Source organism: Equus quagga, chromosome 4 (assembly GCF_021613505.1).
Source record: "Equus quagga isolate Etosha38 chromosome 4, UCLA_HA_Equagga_1.0, whole genome shotgun sequence".
Lineage (NCBI taxonomy): Eukaryota > Metazoa > Chordata > Mammalia > Perissodactyla > Equidae > Equus > Equus quagga.
The window spans coordinates 5552156-5573497 of NC_060270.1; the positions used below are offsets into that span (position 1 = coordinate 5552156).

Below are 21342 nucleotides of genomic sequence, written 5' to 3' on the forward strand. Positions count from 1 at the left end.
TGTGCCAGTCTGTGCCGAGATTTTGGCCAGCAGGCACCCGATACACTGGAGGACCAGAACACAATGGGGGTCAGCACAGGGGAGGTAGCCATGAACGGAATGAAGCCTGGGGCTCTTCCACCGCATGTGGAAGTTGGATGGACCTCCATTTGGACTGCAGCAGCTCCTCAGTATTGTGGAATCTGAGGGGGCAGCGGAGATGGATAGAGTCCTAATGAGAATAGGTCAATTTCTTACCAATCTAACAGTTGGGAGTTTAGTGGTTTTAATTTGACTTGGAGACATAAAAGCAACATAGTCATGTCTGAACCCCAGATGGTAATTTAACAATATTGAATATAAAGCTGTTTTATAAGAAAAAAAAATGGCATATTAAAAACTCAGAATACCATATTTCATTGGTTCTAAGACTCCCCCCGCACCCCCTGCCCAGCTTTTAAAATCTCTCAAGTGTGTTTCACAGTCGCTGGTCTCTTACGTTGGCTAGGGGCAGTTGTGACCTTGCTGTCATTGCCTGACACCTTCCAGTAAGGTCAAGAAAGTGAGGGCTTCAGAACGGGCAGAAGAGTGTCCTTGATTTGGAAGAAAACCCAGTGCAGAGTGTTTCCCAAATGTCACATCACCAGTGTTTTGCTGGCACAGAGAGTGATGCGGTATGGAAAAATGAGGATCCCGAGAACTCTGAGTCAAAAGGCGAAGCAGAAGAGCTGGACTCCCAAGGTGAAGAATATTTAGCAGTTTTAACTTTTCTTTTGCTTATTTTCCTCCTGTTTTTTTAAAGTGGTAGATATCTTCCTCTATAAAACCTAAACTCCAGTCTAACCATGAGAAAAACATGAGACAAAACTAAATTGAAAGACATTCTACAAAATACCCAATGAGGACTCCTCCAAAGTGTTAAGGTCATCAAAAACAAGGACAGTTTAGGAGACTGACAGTCTCCAGGAGTCTAAGGAGGCACGACGAGATGGAACGTGGTAGCCTGGGGGAGATCCTGGGACAGAAAAGGGATCTTAGGTAAAAACAAAGAAGCTCAAATAAAGCATGCACTTCAGTTAATAGTATCTCAATACTGGCTCATTAGTTATGACAAATGTACCATAACATAAGTTATAGAGACTAGAAGATGTTGCATGTAAAGTATACAGGAATTCTCTATACCACACTTGCAACTTTTCTGTGAATCTAAAGCCATTCTAACATACAGAGTTTATTAAAAAACAAGATCAGCTCTTTTTATAAAAAGAATAGATAATATAAAATTTATGTATCAATGAGTCAAAGGAAGCTCTTTCAATAAGCATAAAATGACAGCCCTAAGAGATGCAAAACCGTGTCATTAACTGGGAGCTTTATTCTTTCTTAGTTTTATATAAAACAGTGTTGTGATTTACAGTTAAAGGAGCTTTAGAATTTCATGAAATAAGGTAACTATTTTTACTGGAAGGCAATGTGGCACGTCTTAAGACTTCTAATAAGTTAAGAATAAAATCACCTACAAAATCTGAAAGAAATCCATGGTCGTGGAAATCTCCATACAGAAATATTATCAATTTTTCTTTGCATCTGCAAGCCACATGCCACACTTAGCTGTAATCTGAACTGAGCGGGGGCAGTCCAAACTGCAGAATTCCCTTCAGCTTCTAACCTTTGGCAGACCACTCCTGCGCCTTATTTCATCGACACTAACATTGAGTCATGTCTGTTTGAAAAATACCCTTGAAAAGCCTCCTTGTGCTTTAAGCTCAGGCAGAGAGTTTCACTCACGCACTTAATTCTGAAAAAGAAGACTCTCTTAAGCATGGTCGTGGAACAGGTCGGCAAACAGCCCTGGCCAGGCCCAGGAGGTCGCAATTCTGTCATAGCTGCCTCCGCAGACACCTGCTGGCCCGTGAAGGGAGCCTCACCGAGAGAGAAAGGTACGCAGTCTGGTGGGGTGGGAATGTGAAAAGACAGTAAAATGCCACTGGTCTGCTCATTTCTTGAAAGGCCATTTATCAGTCAGAGTACCCAACCTTGCTCCCCACCCACCCCACCCATTCTCACATTCCATCAACAAAGTAACAATAACAAATTGACACAACAGCAAATCAGTTTCAGCAACGGGGTACAAATGATTCACATTTGAACTGGAGTCCACATCCATTCTGAAGCCCAGTTAAAATAAGAGGCTCAAACCTTGTGGATGCAATAGACACATCCCTCCAAAGGGCAGGATCAACCACAAAATACACCCACAATAATTAAGTGACGCTAGAGTAATCACGGATTAAAAAGCTAGAACAGCAGCAATTGATAGTCTTGACCAACTCAAGAGCATCTTTTTTTCCTAACAGTATTTTATTCAGATTCACAAGTTTGTGTGTTTTTTTTATTTTTTGAGGAAGATTAGCCCTGAGCTAACGTCAGCTGCCAATCCTCCTCTTTTTGCTGAAGAAGATTGGCCCTGAGCTAACATCCATGCCCATCTTCCTCTACTTTATACGTGGGACACCTGCCACAGCATGGCTTGATGAGTGATGTGTAGGTCTGCACCCAGGATCCAAACAAGAGAACCCTGGGCCCCCGAAGTAAAACGTGCAAACTTAACCGCTGTGCCACCGGGCCGGCTGGTGAAGAACATCTTTGACCAACTCAAGAACAACATGATGCCCTTTCAGGAAGTTTGGTGTCCCTTCTGGAAATACACTGATGAGGTACTTGTTAGAAAATTGGAGAAAATTCTGCTGTCTGCTTGGGCACGTGCTAAGTTGGAGCTTTGCGAAGTTGCATGGTAGCCAGAAGTCCAAACAGAAGACAGAGCTGTTCTAAGACAGTAATTTACTAAATCGACTATGCTTACTGAGTTTACGAATATAAATGTCAGTAATGATGTCAGTACTGCACTAAATTGACTGTGCTTACTGAGGTTATGAATATAAAAGTTTAGCAATTTCTAATAAATCACTTAGATTAGTAGTATCTTGCCCTTCCCTTCGTTGTACGTAAAAATGAACGTCTATAGAATTATGCTTCATCACAAACTCCTATAAGGCCTCCACCTTTTTGAGTCTTCCTAAGTCCCTGTAGGAAGACCTGGTGGGCTGGGGCTCATGCTGGATCTGGTCCGCCTCAGTTTGTGTTTTGTACCTTTAAATCTGGAAACACAGCAACCGCACAAGATTTTCTGCAAGAATGAATGAATCTGTTCCTCTGTGCAGGGTTCACAGGAAGAAAGAAAAAAATAATTTCGGGTTTCAGGAATAGCACTGTCAGCAAAAGAAAATTATCTTTTTTAGAAAGCTGGTAAACTTTAACCACAGAATTAGTCTTTCATAAGCCTCTGTAGAACTGTTTTTTCCTTTAAAGTTTTTTCTTATAAAAAATATGCGGTTTTGTGTGTAAGAATAATCTTTTTCCTTTTTTACTGCAAAAAATAATTTAAAGCAAATCCTATACTGTTCAGTAATTATTCCCATTAAACATTACAAAATTGGTTGAATAATGAACCAATGCCCACTTTAACAGAACATTCTGTTATGCCCAGGGGCTCAGAGAGAGAGGCTGGCTTCTCACAGCCTTGAAGAGGCAGCCTGCAGGCCGTGGCCCCCACGCGGTCCGGGACAAGGGTGAAAGTTGCATGGTCAGTAGAGGCACAGCCACCTGGTGCCACAGAGCAATCGCTAATGCAGAAATGACTGGGAACATCCACCCCTGGTAGGATTCCAGAATGTTCAGTCACAGACTTGTTCCCAAGGGAGCTGACAGCATACGTCGGTATGTGTGTTACAAGAGGAGACGTTCAGAGTGGTTGGCCATCCATGACAGAGGTGAGAATGAAGCAGGCCCTCACCTCCCCACTGTACAGTGCGTGAGTGGACCTCTAAACATGAAATGGAAACGGCTTCCATTGGAAGAGGGAATGTGGCACAGGAAGGGGTGGAAGAAGAGGTTGGGGGGAAAAAGGGCTTTTCCTGAATCCAGGAACGTGTGCCCCAAAGGCTCTGCCACATTCCTGCGCTCTTCACAGCTTACAAAACAGCCTGGATGGGAAGACGCTCCCTTTTTCCAGAGGGGCATTTCAAAGACATATTCCAATGAGCGAGTCATTGCTGGAAGCTGTTTCTGAGAGTTTTACTTTAATTTCAGTGGGCTGGGGCGGCAATGCTATCAAGATCACACATACTTCACTCAGCTCCAACTACATACTTCATGCCCAATCAATGCAAAATCAAAAGCTGGGACCCCTATTTTAAAAGAAGGAGAAAAAAGTGACATTAACAACACTAAAATATAAGTTGTTTCCTTTTCCCTAGCCTCTGTCTTGCCTGTCATGGTATGTACTGGCTATCTCACGTTGGGCTCTGTGGATGAGTGCAGCCCCTCCCCCCTCCCCCCACCCCTCTCGCCTGACTGCATGGAGCCTCTCCCACCAGGGGCAGCCTCAGGACCCCTTACCACATGCTGCAGGGCAGACAAGCCAATCTCTCTAGCCCACAGACCCCAAGGGATTGTAAGCTCTGCACCAGGACAGACCATGTACCTGAATGGGGTGGGTTACAGGTTCGCATCGCCAAATCAACCACTGAATGCACTGTGACACTGCCAGCCCAGGCAGGGACCGCTGCTGCCATGTCCTGCTGGATGTCGCCACAGGGATGTGCACACCAGGCCCTCCCTGCATCCACACCCAAGGCCCCGCTGAAGGCAAGGTCAGTGGCAGTGGCTGAGTGGGGGTGGGGGCAGGGGTGCTGGGGACCAGGGGGCAGGAGTTGAGATTCAAGCAAGGGGAGGCAGTGGGAGGCCAAGACGCAAGAGGCCAGGGGCCCAGCCCTCAGCACATGCACCACTGTCCCATCTGGCCTCTCTGGCAAAAGGAAGCTGAAAGGTAAAACTACCGAGAATTTCAAGGCAGCAACAGCAAAGCATTCAGCTTTCAAATGCACTGCGCTCAGTGTGCTGGTCACATGCCCACGAAGCCAGCCCTGACCCGACCCTTCCACTCCCAATCCCCGCACACCCACACCAGCTCTGAGGCACCAGGTTGCTCTTTATTTCCCCTGGTCCTGGCATCCAGTCTGGAGCATCTTATTCAGCCACTGTCCCAAGCTAACCCTGCTTTGCTTTCAGGCTGTGACAGATTCCTCCCTGACACTGCAAACAGGTTTGAACGGTTTCTCTTGCCCCCTCAGCCAGGACACAGCCTTTCCGAGTTTAGGAGACCTGTTAGACATTGGAATTGTTGACTTTATTGCCTGTGGTTTTGTTTTTCCCTTGTCTGTGTTTTCTGTGTGCACCTCACAGGAAGATTGAGGGTGGGGTGTTGTCTGTGAGCTGGTTTATGGTTTGGCGAGGGCTCACTCTTGAAGGGGAACCTGGACACGCACACGCACAATTTCCAGCGAGTTCCTCACTTCGTTAATATTATCCCTGCAGGAAATACTATTGAAAAATCAGGACTTCATTCAGATATATTTCTTTAAATAATAAAGCTGGATCACATTAGCTTCAGACGGTATGCCGAAGCCTTCACATCAGCCTGGTTTTCTTCTTTCTCTTTAAATGCTCTGGTCAGCATCAGCAAGTCGGGGAGAGCAGTCAGGAATAATTCCCATGAGATGAGTTTTTACGCGGGATTTGAAGGGAACAGAATACTGACACGTGGTGGGGAAAGCACTGTGGATGGTGGCCGAGAGCACAGGCCCTGGAGCCAGCCTGCACCTGTAGATTTCTTAACTTCTCAGGGATTTACTGTCTTCATTGGAAGGAAGACGGTACTAGTAGCACCTGCTTCGAAGGTTTGCTGTGAGGATTTAATGACGCATTTCCGTGAAGCCCTTGGCCCAGCACGTGGCAGGTGCTCAACAACACGAGGTCATCAGCTCACAGGTGAGAAGGTCCACCCCAGCATTTGTTGAGCAGCCCCTACACACACAGCCTGGGGAGTGGACTGCATCAGAGGAGAACCTCTTCTTGGTGTTGCTCCTCCTTTCCCATCGAGAAGTGTCCCTGGTGGCAGGAGAAAAGGCTGGGCTATTAGCTTGGAGTCAGATGAGGAAAGACCTTGGGACCATGCTTAGAATTCAAGGCTTTGTCCCATATGTAGATTAAGCATAAAACTTTTCAACTAAACTGGGACACTTCTGAGAGAACGGGGAGTGCTGTTAATAATTATGCCACAGCAACAGGTGTACGCCTTCACCAGATCTCAGAAATAGGGTGGGTCAATGCCTTAACCAGTTGAATAATTCTTTTCTCCTGGCTATTACCGCTCAGGGCGAAGGGACTTTTTATCTTGTTGCCTGGGAGGCTTCCCCAGCAGACCTGCCATCAGGTCTGACACTAGATGGTCAGCACCTACACCCACAGATGCATTCTCCCTGATCGTGGAGAACCCAAGGAAAAGTGGGACTCAGAGGAGGAGCTCACTACGTAGCTGGTGAGACATGACAGATGAAAACAAACAAACAATGAGAACAATTAGGGACAACCCACAACAGAACATAACCCAAGGGTGGCCTCTGCAACACTGGACTTCAGGTATGATCAATATGTGTCAGGGAGAGTAGATGTTTAAAGGAAATAATTTGTGGGTAATTAGGAACTAGGATTTGACTGTATTCCTTGGTTTTGAGATGTATTCCTAAAAGTAAAGGAAATTGTAAAGTCTAAGCATTATCTTGTATATCTGTTCCAGGTTACCGTCTAATTGATCCTTCTGTTGGCAGCTGTCTTTCCATTTAGGACCCCTTCTCAACAGCAAGCCTCTTGCAATAAATCTGGGACAGGGTATATTTTGGCCCATGACAAAATGGCCATAAACTATTTTGGGGGACCCTTCTAGACATAATCAGGAATGAATTTTTAAAAGTTAAATTTTGGCCTCAGTGCACTGTGCAATACATTTAAAAAAATTCTTGTGCTTTGTATTAAAATATTGTGTTTGCTTTATTGTATTTCCAAGAAAAGATAGACTTGGAGACAGTTTATCTATTGTTTGGTGAGGTCAGGAAGACCATGGAAACATTATATTCGAATCCAATAGAAAAAAAACAGAACTTTGAAAAAATGTTATCTTTATCAAAACTTGATGAAATGGTCATCTTATTATCAAACTAGGCCTTTCTGGTGTAAACTCATGGTGAATTAAGTGATGGCATAACATTTATTTAAAAATTGATACCCACTAGGCCAATTTCCTTAAAAAACCCTTGGAAGCTTAAGTTCTGCTAAATTTTGCAAGTGGGAGGAAAATCAAGAGATTCTGAGATGCCTATTGTTTTTAATGAAAAATTTGGATTACTTTGGAAGATTTAAAGCCAAATACTTCCCAAGTGGTGAAACTATTTCCAGATGAAAGAACTAAGTAAGAATTAGTTGACATTTTGAAAATAGTTTTAAACAAAAGAGAAAAATCCAGCTTAAATGTGACCCACAGCTGTGTCAGACTTCTCTCCCATTCATTTGTTCATTGGGCTTCTAAATTTATGACAAATGGAGGGAAAGAAGAAACTGAAGGCCCCTTGGGTCCTTAGCTTCTGGGAGTTTTCTATTTGGGTGGAGCATGGGAGCAGACAAGACAAATAGCCATTTATTAAGAATGGTGGTGAAAGAAAATCCTCATCCTCTAGGATATGCATGGAGAAGCTCATAAATGTCGACTGCCTTGGCCAGTGATGGCCTTGCGGAGAGGAGAGGAGGTAGAACTTGATGGATGGAAGCTTCTATTTAATAGACACGGTGGTGGTGGTGGAAGGGGTGGAAGAGAACAAGTTTTGGGGGCACAATAAGTGCTTTACATATTTTAACTCATTTAAACCTTAATGAGTTAGGTAGCCAATGGCTCCTTCCATAGTACACGGCTTTGTTTTCTGTTTACTGTTTACAGGACGTTATTAAGCAACAAATCAGGGGCTTGTGTGTACTTTCTACTGTAGAAGAACAGGTGAGACTCCCTCCGTTTCGAGAGGCAGAGTACAGTGTTCCAGAGCTCAGCTTCCAGAGCCACACTGGTTGGGTTCAAGCTCCAGATCTGCCATTTACTAGCTGAGTAACTGGAGGAGCTTGACTTAATCACTCGGTGCTTCCGTGTCCTTGTGCGTCAAAGGGCGCTAATGATTCCACCTCCCTGCGTAACCACCATCCCTCGGCTGCGTTTCGGGCCTGCCTCGGCTTCACCGCTGGCCGCTATTTTGCTCTTTCCTCTCATAGCCTCTTGCTAATTCTCTAAGGACTCTGGCAGGGAAGAGGGAGACTGGGCTGCTTTCAATGGCTGCCACCTCATCTTTTCCTCCTGTTGGTTTATCCTGCTCCTTTCTCAATAGTTATTTTTCAGCTTAATTCCTCCAGTTATTTATTTCCAACCTCTCTTTCCAGCTCTTTTTCTTCAATGACTCCACCATCACCGTCCATGTGGCACTTCCCACAATAAATATTCACTTCTTTTTTGCCATTAGGGTGATATTCCTCCTTCAGTGTCATAAGTAGTAGCAATCTCCATTATGTTATATTTCATCCCACTTCCATAACAATGCGTGGAGCTTGCTTAAACATTTTTATGACAAAGAGATAGACAAGGACAGCTGAAGTCTAAGGGTTGCAATGATGAGAGAAGAAAAATTGTGTGTTTCCTTTTGCTTTCCACACAAATGCAAAAATTAAGGATAGAACTTGTAAGAGGTATTAATAATCTATAGGAATATAAATTGCATAAAATTTATAAGCATATAATTTATATTTATTTATATCTGGATCAATCATTACAAACAAACTTTATTCAAAGTTTTTTAAATTAATTCTCCCCTGTGAAATAAAAAAGTGAGAAACTTCAGAATAAGAAACTGATGATTAAATTTTGGCCTGAACATGCTGAGATAAAATTACCATCAGTTAAGTAAATGAAATAGTTTCATGCTCATATTTTGGTCTGTTTAGTAAGACAGGTCAAGATTTTTGCTGTTCTTGCTAAAAATTGATTTATTTGAGTAAGACAGGGATGGGAAAAGTGACATCTGGAGATGACAAACCCTGTCTGCCGTATCTTTTGAGGATTCGCCTTATTCTCCTTTGGAGGCCACAGCTGTGGAACTCCAAGAGGCACCTATGACTCCACTCAGCCAAGTTCGCCGAAGAGGAATTCCCCCATGAGGACCAACAGACGGTCACGGCTGCGGGAGGAGGGGTGTGCGCACCCAGGGCACTGGGCCACGCTCTTAGACTTTGCTTCTTCCTTTGTTTCTTAATCTGTGTTTGGAGTTGTCCCATCCAAGAAAACGTTTCTTAGGTGCAACAGAGAGATGAGTATGGTTACTTCCCTTCAGTAACTGACAGCTCCACTACAGCAATCTACCTCTACAATTCTGTTGACACGCCATCCTCCACAAAACAAACCGAACAGAAAAACCACAGCACTACCTCTTAGACCAGGGGTTTTCACCCTAGGCAGTAAATCTTAGCGCTGAGCAGAACTTCAGTGGTGACTTAGCTCACTGATTATTAGCAGTTGAGACGAACAAAGCTCAGAAAGGTTAGGTAAATTATCCCAGACCACTCAGCCTCTTATGGTAGCAACTGACAAAACCTATAAAACACACCTACTCTGTACGAGGGTTTATATTATCTGCCTTGTATGATTTATCTATAGTCTTCACAACACTCCTGAAAGATTATTGTCTATTTTATGTATGAGAAAAACGAAACTGAGAAGTTGAGTGACTTACCCAGAACTACTCCGCGGTAAGTAGCTGTGTTCGATTTGAACCCAGGTCTGATTCAAAAGTACATACATATTCTTTCCTCACGTTACGCTGCCTCTCCGAGCAGAGGCAGAGCTTTCCTAGAATGCAGATACCAGCATTCTAGTTCTTTCCAGTGCAGAGTGTCTACAGGGCTGTTAGTACTGTGTCCTCCTCCTTGCCACCTAGCGCAGGAATCCTTCTAAGGGGCTGTAGGCAAGATGGTGACAGGGAAGGTGGCAAAGGGGCCAAAGGCTGAGTGGGAGACACACACTCTGTAGGGTTAGCAGCTGTGAGAACATGAGAGCTAAGAAATTTGCCCCCTCACATCTCTTTGGAGTCCTAACGCCTGGTTGGAAGACAAATTCTTTACTCAGAATTCGTGGTAGTGACAAATATATGATTTTTTTTGCAATTTCTTGCAGTATGGATACTAAAATATCTCCTTAACTTGCACTACATAATTGATGGAATTTCCCTCCCAGGTGACATTGATTAAAGTAGTTTCGAATGGCAGAAGAACATCATAAAATATGAGTCTCTAGAGATTTGCTGTAAAAGAATTCTCATTTTTCACTTTATTGGATGTTTGCAAAATTACCAACAGCTGAACGTGAAAGTAACAAAGCAAAAACTGGACGCATAAACCGGAAACGAGAATGTTCGTGATGTGGGTAACAAGACGATACGGGAGCCTTCTATATGTGAGCCATGTTCAATCACATCACGGCAGGACTCTCATGGCCATTAATATTTATTAATAGTCACCTGGGAAAATACTACCTATTCTGCTCCAATTAACCTACTAAAATCTTAGAACATTTTACAGAAGTAAGATTTTTACAGATGTTTCATATGAATCTTAATTTCCAAAACAGCAAAAGGGAATATTGTGTTTTTAGTGTAGGAATTTTTGTCCCTGGTCTTACCTGTAAGACCAGTATGTAACTTTTGAAAATATCTGTGTCAACAATAGGTGGACAGACAGACAGATGTTAAAGTAAATGTAGAAATACTTATAGGTGATTATTTAGTAGGAGTGTTACTCCACAGATCACTAAATGTTAACTTGAATATTTCTGAATGATCAATAGCTTCTTATTTCAAAGGTGGCATCTTTTAAACACATCACACAAGTGAAATGTGTCAGACGATATGCACTTCATATTTGTTTTGAAAATGAACGTAAGTTCCTATGTTTGGGTATGGTTCAGTGCAACTGAACAAATACACTATCCTGTTACTGAGGCAAGTAAGTGGACGAGCTGTAAGTGATGCTTTTTTTCCTTAAAGAAATAATAATTCTTTGCTCTTGTACAGCACCTTGCTCTCCAGGGATTTCAACCCATCACTTTGTGATCATGAATCCACTAACACGCCCACAGCACATCTGTGAAAAATGGACTTTACTACCATTTTACAGATGAGCAGAATTGAGAATTGGGGGCAGGGGATAGAATACAGACACAAATTTCAAACAGTTTGTGGTCGAATCACAGAATCACGGCCCCTCAAAGGTCATCCGCATCCTAACCCCCAGGACCTGTGAGTAGGCCAGGTTACAGGACAAAGGGGAATTAAGGTTGCAGGTAGAATTAAGTTTGCTAATCAGCTGATCTTAAAATAGCGAGAGCGTCCTGGATTACGCAGGTGGGCTCAATATGAGCACAAGGACCTTTAAAAGTGGAAGAGAGAGCAGAAGGGGTGATCAGACTGACGTGGTAGGAGAAGTGCTTGGCCCACTTCTGTTAGCACTGAAGGGGGAAGAGGAGTGTGTGCAGCCTCCAGAAACCACAGAAAGCAAGGAAACAGCTTCCCCTCAGGGCCTGCGGAGGGACGGCACACCTGCCCACATCCTGACTTTAGCCCAGAGACCTGAGTTGGGCTTCTGACCTACAGACTGTAAGATAATAAATCTGTGATGTTTAAGCCACCAAGTTTGTGGTAATTTGTTATAGCAGCAATCAAAACTAATGGACATCTGCTTAATCAATGAGGAGCAATTAATACAAACTCAATCATTATGAGACTATAAATAATCAATTCAAGCAACCAAAGAACAACATTTAACTTGGAAATACAAGTCCATTTTGAAGAAATAAAAGTAGGAGTAAACAGATTCCTTGGCATAAGACATGATGGAAAAGGAAATATCTAAGAGGAACGATTTCTCTTTTCCACTAGAATACTAGAAGAGAAAGGAGATTAATAAAGAGAACATATTGATCCAAAAGATGAGATAAGAGTTTTAAAAATGCTACTTGGAACAGCCTTCCAGAAGAAGTGTAGGAATCTTTGTCCCTAGAGGTCTTTAAGGTACACAGCAATGTATGTATTTTACCTATCTTGGATCGCCGATGACAAGGGCCTTGATCAAACCATCTCTCAGGGCCTCTCCAGCCTGAATATGCTACACAGACTTGAGTGTGGTCAGTTCAGTGCCATGAATGCTCCTTGCCCGTCTACTCGGTGGAGATCATTGTGCTATGAATCACAAAGTAGGGGGCACAAAGCCTGACCTAAAGGAGTTCACAGTCTAATAGCGAATGAGGTAAACAGCCATATTCAAGCTGGACGATGAAAAGAACGACAAGGGATGGAGAAGTGACGTATGGATTAAAACCCACTACATACATAAAAATCACTGCATTCTTATCGATCATAAAACAAACAATATCATTGGTCACTGGAGATTACCAGGGCACCAACTCATTAAAATGAGAACTTGTCCTGTCTTTCCTAAGTCACTATATAGGGAAATTTAAAAAGTAAATAAGAGGAAATTCTTCTTTATTGTAGAATTTCAGCTAAAAAACGCAGCAGGAATGATAGAATTAGAGTCTATCTAGAATATGTCTAGAATGAAAAACTGCCATTTTACAAGCCCTGTATAAAATAATTGATCTGGGCAATGATCACTGATAGATGCTAACACCATTAAGTAAAAATTTGATGGTGAATTTTATAACGGAGGGCTCAGGCTGAAGCCACCTACACACACCCAACAGTCTCACCATCACAAATTGCAACATCAGCCATCATGCACCTCTTTTGTGAGTTGTTAGGAAACACACAGTGCTACCTATAAAGTATTTTTTCCCAAAAAAACCTGAATCCAAATCTAATGCAGTTACAGGATCAACCATCAGCCGTTCATGGACAGGCCCCTTAGCGATAATCTTACCAGTGGAGCAAACGATAAATATCATCTTAAACTGTTCAGAAAGCCTTTAAAAGCATTTGTAATAGATGACCCCTTTTAAAAAAATGCTATCCTTTAAAAAGGTTTTATTTGCAAATAACCTTTCTGGACAAGGCTTGAAGGTGCCCACATCCTCAAATTACATTTCAATGTGATTGAAAACATTTTCAAAGGAATGTAAAATTTTATAATACATACAAAAACTTCAATCCTTTTGTCAGAAAGACTCTAAAATTTTATGAGTATAATACATTTTCTTTCCTTTTTAAAGGTGGCTTGTCATGGAGAGACACCAAGAAAGCTATAGATGACATTTTCCACCAGGAGAAAGTAAAGACACAGCGAGAAGGAAAATTAATACACAGAAACAAGCTATGTTACAGAGATTTAAACAGGCGTTTTAGCTTATTTTTTCACTATGCAATTTAAGTTACGTGATGAGGGTTGCAGGTATAATGGCAATGAAGTTGATTTTTTCTGCAGTACATGCAAAGTATGGATTACATATTTTTTTGATGTGAAGAACTGTGCTATGGGTTACAACAATCATGAAGATGATTGTCATTCTGGCGTTCTGTCCTGCTGAGGATGTAGAAGAAATGGTGTTTGGCTTCAAGATTCCCAACTCATGTAACACCAATTACCTGTTACCTCTTCTTCCCCCGCCCGAGACCCAAGCATCTTACCCACTACGGCCTCAGTGTGTCTCCCCTCCGCGGGAAGAGGGAAGTACTGGTTTGGTGACAAGTTGCTGCCATAACCCAGGAGGAAGCCTTCCAGTTTTACATTAGGATTTGGACGCAGGAACTTCAAGAAGATGGAGTCACTTGTGGTATTGATGTGGACTTTCAGGTTTGGCTTTTTACCTAAAGGTGGAAATGAAAAAACAGATGGCTGTTACTTCACTCTTTAGCAGAGCAGGACAAGTCTGGCACAAAGGTTGGTTGCTAGAGGCGTTGTTACTGGAGAGCATGCTACCCACTTAGCTACTCAACATCGCAACACAGCCACCCAAACAGCTAAAATACAGCTAAGTTTGAGATCAAAGATAGCAGACTTCATAACACATATATATGGTCTAGAATATCAAGTACAGTTTTAGGGTTTAACATGTGCTAGTTTATTATTAAGCAGCTGGACGGGATTTGAAGCTCCTTCGGCTGGCCACAATTGGTCAGAACCTTCACTTTATACATACCATCTGGGAATGGTGAAAGGGTCTGACATTTCCTACTGGTAATTTGAATAACTGTCCTTTGAAACCCACAGCCTCTTCCATACTGCTCTCCAGCTGCACCCCCAGGACTTAGTGGTTAATAGAGTTGGAAAGGGAGGAGAGTGGAGGGTTTTGGCTGAGGGGTAACTGAGATGGTAGAACTGGGAATGCTGACAGAGGAGAAGGGTTGAGGAGGAAGATGACTAGTTCCATTTGGAACTTGCTGGGCCAGAGAGACAGCTACGTGGAGGTGCCCAATGCTAAGTTGAATATTCGGTGTGATGCCCAGAAATGGGGTACAGATCCATCTGGGGGTCATTAGTTTGTAAATGATCATTGCATGAACTTTTCCAGGGGGACTGTGCAGAGTGAGGAGAGAAATCCTAATTAAATTTTCAAGGCTTTTTTTTTTTAAACTATGCAGGCAACAGGGCAGATAATCACACTAACAAAGGGCCTTGACCAAGCAGTGAGCTAACAACATTGTCTTTTGTCTTCAGAGCCAAAATGAGCTGAGTTCAAACCCCAGCTCTGCTACATATTAGTGTGGCCTCTGGCTACTCACTGACTGTGTTTGAGCTTTGTCTCCTGATTTGTAAATTATGGATAATGGATAACAATGTTTACTTCGACAGGTTGCTTACAAAGATTAGTGCAAATGACACCCCCTTATTGCTGGCACATGGTAATTGCTCAGTGATTGGTTGGTTACTTAATCAGGTCCCTCCGTAACACTTTAGCCACAATTCACAAATCCAAAAAAGGTTCACAAGGTTCTTGTAAGTTCACACCAAACTAATTTGGTAAGAAAATCTGATCTTAACTGCTATGAGGCCACTTAGCCTTTCTTTTTGTCCAAGCCAGTTTTTCTGCTCTTAGTTCTCTGCCTAGATTAACACAAGAGCTACCCCACCTGCTCAATAGAATAGAACAAAGATAAATCAAGCGTATGTCCTGCTATTTTAGAAGGTTATCTGTTCTCACAATATTTCATCTCATTGAATAGTCAGAGTGTTTATTCATGACTCTAATTGTAGGAGTATTAATGTGTTAAATTAAGGAGTGCGGATCAAGATCCTTCCGAAGAGGTTACTTAATGCATGCTCTAGGCATCCCAGCACATTTCTAAAATCCAAAGATTTTCTGAATTTTACAACATTTCTGGCCCCAAGCGTTCTAGATAAGAGATTGTGGACCTCAATTATTTTCTTTCCTTATTCCACAGGGATTTCATATTTTTCAACTATTTTACCTATTGGGATGACTGAATTTACTAATTCACATTCTATTTCTCACTAATCAAGGACATATGTATACACCAGTCAATACCTCTGAACAGCATGGGCCTCCCAAAGTCATCACATTAAATTTGTACTCTCCCAGGCAAAATCAGCCCGGACCGCCTCAGTGCTCCTACATAAAAGCGTTCCATTAGGCTTTCAAAAGAATAAAAACAGTCCCTTCTCGGACACCAGGTTGTGGGAACCACTCGTTTACCTCAGCAGCCAATACTGCTATTCCTGGGGATGTGCATAGTACATCATAATTCTCAAGAATTTGAAGAAATTTTTATGAACTTGATTCTCAGATTTCTAGTCCTATGCTTGTGGCGAAATTGAAACCCAGAGACGCTGGGTGGCTTATCCAAAGTCCGAGGGAGACTCATGCAGCCCAGCTCACCTCGTCCGGTGCTCTCAGAGCACAAACAGCTAAAGTGAAGGCAGCCACTCCTCTGTCACTCTGTAAATTAAGTGCAGGGTCAAACTGGGTCTCAGTAGGCTGGATCTTCTGCTCTCGTTTTTACTGAGAGCTTTGTCGTTACCCAATAGAGTAAGGAGTGGCCGACACCCAGACCATAACGCTCAAGTTGATGCTAACTGCTGATGTTTTGTCCTTACTTCATTAGATTTTGAGGAGGTGATTTATACTTCATCTATAACACAGAATTTGTCCAAGCCAACTTTTCCCTTCCTAGTTCCGTGCCTAGATTAACCCTAGGGTTACCTCACCCTGCTCAATAGAATAGAACAAAGATAAATCAAGCACATATTCCACTATCTTAGAAGGTTATCTGTTCTCACAATAAATCAAAACACAGCGGGCCTGTTTCCAACACCTTGCTGGGGAGCAGACATTAAGGAACCTTTGTGAGCTTGGGCTGCACGCATGTTTGACTAAGAGCCGAGAGTCACAGCATTATCACCTTAGGCCTTTGCTCATAGATTTTGTCCTGATGTGTCACATTATTCCTCCATCACGTGGAAAGGATGGCTACATCAAGTGAGAAAAGGGAAGCCTGTAAACAATTACTGACCAACAAAAGCGGAAGTGAGATCACTTCCTCTGCATGAGAATTTTTATGATTCTAGTTTTTCCCCCTTTTGCTAATAATTTATGTCAACAAATACATTAACATCATGTAACTTTTCAAATGAATTGGCATTTAGCTGCCCTACTTTCTCCAAAATTCCAATTTATACTGCTCTCTAGAGGTTAACTTTAAAAAGTCCTAAAAAAAGAAATGTACACAAACAAATCTTACCTCAAAACAGCATCACAAACTTAATACTATCATTACAGTTTCTTATTTGTAGCTAGAGACTCAAATCCCTTCATTATCTGGCCACACATTCCTTTTCTCATTGTTTCTCAATACGTCTCATTTCCTTTTGGCCAGTGTCATCTTCTCACGCTCAGTAAGGGACACTAGGCCCTGACCCTACTCTTATGCTCATGTTGTCACCTGTATGGATCCCCTCTAGCGTTGATTTGCCTTCTCTACACCCCTCTTTGCTCACTCAATTATTACCCCATTGACTGTTTCAGTGCTCAGCAAAAAGGTTAAGCAATTTTTGCCCTTTCAGTCTGAATAAGTTTGTCAAGTGGACTTTCAAATGAATGTTTGGACTAGTATTCAATTTTATACTCTTGGACAATTTCCCCAGTATTTTAGGGTATATCTCTGCACATCCTATAATAACTTTTAATCTTTGATGAACTTGTCTTCACTCTGAGTCATTCTGGTTTAATGATTTGGAACACTGGTCACATCGTGCCAGTTATCTTTCAGCAGTTAGGGTGAAGACCTCTCATGAATGATGTAAAGTAGAGAATAGAAAAATAACGCAGCACAATACAAGCTAACTGGGAAAACATTTATAAGTAAAATGGCATATAAGTCACCGAGAAAGCCCACGAGTACAGAGAAAAAAAGAGTACTGGAAGAGCATTTTATTGTATCTTCTGTGAGAAATGAAGCATATGCCGCTCAAGAGTGAGAGAAAATAGTGTGAACATTTCGGGAAAACCACACTAGTACGGCTGAGAAAAGATTGCATAATGACAAAGTGGAACCTCAGATCCATTTGCAACACCCTGGGGTATCTCTAAACATTTCAAAGGGTGTTTTTAAATTCTAAAAATTAAAAAAAAATATTTTCAAAACAAAATTAGAATTAATCCCCTTTTAAATTTTAAAAGTAAATCCATGCCCTGTAGCATTAAAAACAGTGAAGAAGGGAGTGAGGTTAGGAAATCAGACAAAAGGTTGAGCACTCTAAGTTCATAGAGCTCTCTGGATCAACCAGAGGTCGCCATTGCTGTAGGCACAGGTGCTGAGCAAACAAAGCTAAAGTTGATCCCAGGATTCTGAGTGGCTGTGGTCAGTTTCAATAAAGCTCTGCAAAGAAACTTAGCCCAGCAGCATGGTACTTAGTTAAACCAGCTAAATCACCACAGACATCCAGTCACGGATCTGAGAACGAGTTACCGTCATAACCACTGAGTAGGAGGAATTCTTTCACGTCTAACCTCTCTCAAGGTTATCTTACACTTTCCAAAATATTTCAGAATGTGGTCTAAAGTATGGTATGAAGTTGGTCACGTTGATTAAATTACTTCAGGAGAAACACTGAAAAATACTAAAGCTCTCTTCTAAAAGTAAAAAATATCTCAGCATAGCAGCAATGATTAGCTTATATGCTCTCAATGTTATAAGACACTAAGAAATTGGAAATATTCTAAATAGCAAGTTTGAGAATAAACCAGATCAGCATTAATTTCCATAAGAAATTAAGTGAAAAAATAGCCATCATACTGATGTCAATAAAATAACGGCTCAATTGTTTCAGGATTGAAAGAATAAACCCCATAGTATGTTCCTCTTTTTGCACACATTCCATTTATACTGCCAACCAGTCTTCCAGAAATGGAAGACTCTCCCTCTGGTGAAGGTCATTCAAGCACCTTACCATTATGGCCCTGGTGAAAGCAGTTTGAGTAGTGCCTAATATTATTATTCACCATTCAAGAAATGGTACATGTTTAAAATCCACAAATCCTTTCCAGACATTATTATGCTCCAAAACCTGACAATTCTAAGTTTCAAATGTATTCTATATTCTTGTTAAACAGTGGATTGCAAGTGGGAAACATTCCAATGCTGTTATGGTCACAGCAGCTTATTAAGGTGCTGTCAGGATGCCACATCTCAAGTTTACGAATTAAGCAGTTACTATCTGACAACACATTCAAAAGATTCCAGAAAGTCATAGTCGATGGCATAGATTATGTTTAATTGAACTGTAATGCTAAGTTACACAAACCATCGGTCCACCATAGGACCTGGCAGTAATTTAACATTTAATTCTTACAGAGTCAAAAAGGATCACGTAACAGAGGCATGGTGCTCAAAGGACTCTCCGTGTCCTTGGACCATGATCCAAAGAAGGCGGTAGAAGGAAAAAGAAATCCATGTGGGATTTCATTAATTTTCCTGTGACAGCCACAGGGTGAGGGGAGTGGCCACAGGCAATCAGACAAGTATCTTCAGTTGTTTCTGATCCTTAACTAGAAATGTGCAGTCTGCAGTCTTTAGCCTGGCTTTTTCTTACCCATGACAGCAAAGCAATAACCTAAAGACAGGGATACGACTGGAAATTTTCCATAGCAAAAAGAAATGGCAGTTTCAGTTAAATATTTTAAGGAGGATGAAGATTAAATGTTGCTATTAATTAAATAATATTAGACATCATAAAAACTACTTGCTGTAATGGCAAGATCCTCGAATAACCTTCCACTAGCGGTCTGTGCAAGGTGGTTGTGGAGGTAAAGAAAGTGGTGGCCCATTCTGCAGTGACGTGGTGGCGTGCCAGACAATGCACAGAGGAGGAATTAAATTGCTTTGGTGGCGGTAGTGGTGTTATAGAATTATAATTAAACGCACTCACAGAATAACTACTCCAAATCCTGTTTAAATTTCAAGTTAGTATATTTCAACTATCAATCCCATATATCTCATCGTATCCTGGCTCTCTGGATCTCCAGATTGGAATTCTTTCTCAAAACCTCACAGATTCTCTCTCACTCTCTTCCCAACTCTTTGGGAACGGAGTTCCCAAAAAACATTCTGAGAGCTTGCAGAGAGCTCAGCAAACATGTGGCAGCTCTACCACGTGTCGTTTAGAAACAAGGATGTCGCTGACCCTCTCGGTGTGCCACAGTGAAAGTCATGCATTGCAAAACGCTAAATGGCAGCCTTCAACCCATCTTTTATTTATGGCTCTATACAGCAGCCACATTCCCAAAGACCATGCAAAATAATTGCTGCTGTGAATATGGGCGATTTGATACGGGTACCCAACTTGAAAGTCTCTAACCCCTTCCCACAGGCCTCGAGCTGCTCCTGCCCACCCTGCCCTCTCCTTCATGCTTTGATTGCTCCTTGCCTGCCTTCTGATCCTGCTGACACTGGTCATGAGGGACACGGCGGGTGGGGCGCCTGGCCGTGGTAAGGAGGATAGCGGCTCAGCTGTAAACACTTTGGACATTGTGCTCCCTAATTTACAAATGAAATTACTTCACCAAATATGCACAACTCAGACGATGACCAGGGCTCTAAAGAGGAACAAGGGAGGAGAGATTCTGGGCGTCAGGAAATGGTGAATTAAGGCACACAGCTTTAGAGGAGAACGGAAAGCATCCCTACTTGTGTTTTTTTTTAACACAAATCTGAAAACATTAAGAAAAAGATCCTGATTAAAATAAGATCTATATAAAGATTTTTCTAAATTTAAAGAAAAATGGCATTTAAAAAAAGTACAGGAAAAAAATTTGGTAAAATTCCCATAAACCGCATGCCAGAGTCAGGGAGTGGGGGCCTTTGAAGAACCTCAGAACTCGACTTTACTCCCGTGTGATCAAGGTTAGTGAGAAGCTCCAAGTACAGCGTCCACAAGCTCTGTTCTGGCACATGTGGGACAGCACGTGCCCGCTCCGGGGCCTCGCGCTGAGTCCATCGGCTGGAGGACGTGTTCCTGCAGGCAGCAGGTGCTCAGCGTCCAAAAGTCCCAGCTCACCTAGAGAGCACCCCTCATTAAGCTACACCCAAACAATTTCCACAGAGCTACAGCCCCCAGGAGTCAACTAGTTAACTTTTTATTAGGACGTTATGGTCACCACATACCTAGGGGATGTTTGCTATTGAATTTTGCCATTTTGCCAAAAACCTGAGGGGGTGGCATAGTGGTTAAGTCTGGTGTGCTCCGCTATGGCAGCCTGGGTTCATGGATTTGGATCCTGGGCACAGACCTATACCATTTCAGCCTTGCTGTGGCAGCATGCCACATACAAAATAGAAGTTTGGCACAGAGGTTAGCTCAGGGCTAATCTTCCTCAAGCCAAAAAAAAGAGGAAGATTGGCAACAGATGTTAGCTCAGAGTGAATCTTCCTCACCAAAAAAAAAACAATCTGAAGGGGAAAATGTTTTTTCCTAATGGGGCACTTTATGTCTGTTTGCCCAGCTGTCTCTATAAGTGACTTCCATGTCAGCTAGAGCAACCACAGTTTCCACCTTGGTCAGAATTCCCAGTGACTTATTCCTCAGCCAATACTTCACTGTCTTGTGACTTTGGAAGACCGACTGAGACAGACTGAACCTGCCAATGTTGACATTTCAGCACCGCTTGGCAGGGCTAAAAGTTTCACCAAAGGAGCAGTAACTTCATTACTTACTTTGCAACCCAAGCAGCAGGCAGCCAGGAAAATTACTTTTCATAGACTGCCTTCTGAGTCAACAGCCTGTCATTCTTCAGGAAAAGTCTCATCCTGAAACATACACAGTTGTCACTTGCACACACTCCTTTGATCCAATTCTCTTAAAATTGCCCTTTCAAGTCTGGAGCATGTTGGAGAGGGGCAACCGTATGCAATC

At 42.3% G+C, this 21342-nt stretch overlaps 1 protein-coding gene across 25 annotated transcripts in view; it reads right to left on the reverse strand.

Moving 5' to 3' along the window:
• Positions 1-21342, reverse strand: part of ABI3BP (ABI family member 3 binding protein) — a 238082-nt gene that overhangs the window by 157951 nt on the left and 58789 nt on the right. For all 25 annotated transcript variants that reach the window (XM_046659530.1, XM_046659526.1, XM_046659531.1 and 22 more), the window contains one exon: positions 13602-13781. In XM_046659530.1, coding sequence (XP_046515486.1) covers positions 13602-13781 — 180 coding nt within the window. The remainder of the gene's footprint in view (positions 1-13601; positions 13782-21342) is intronic.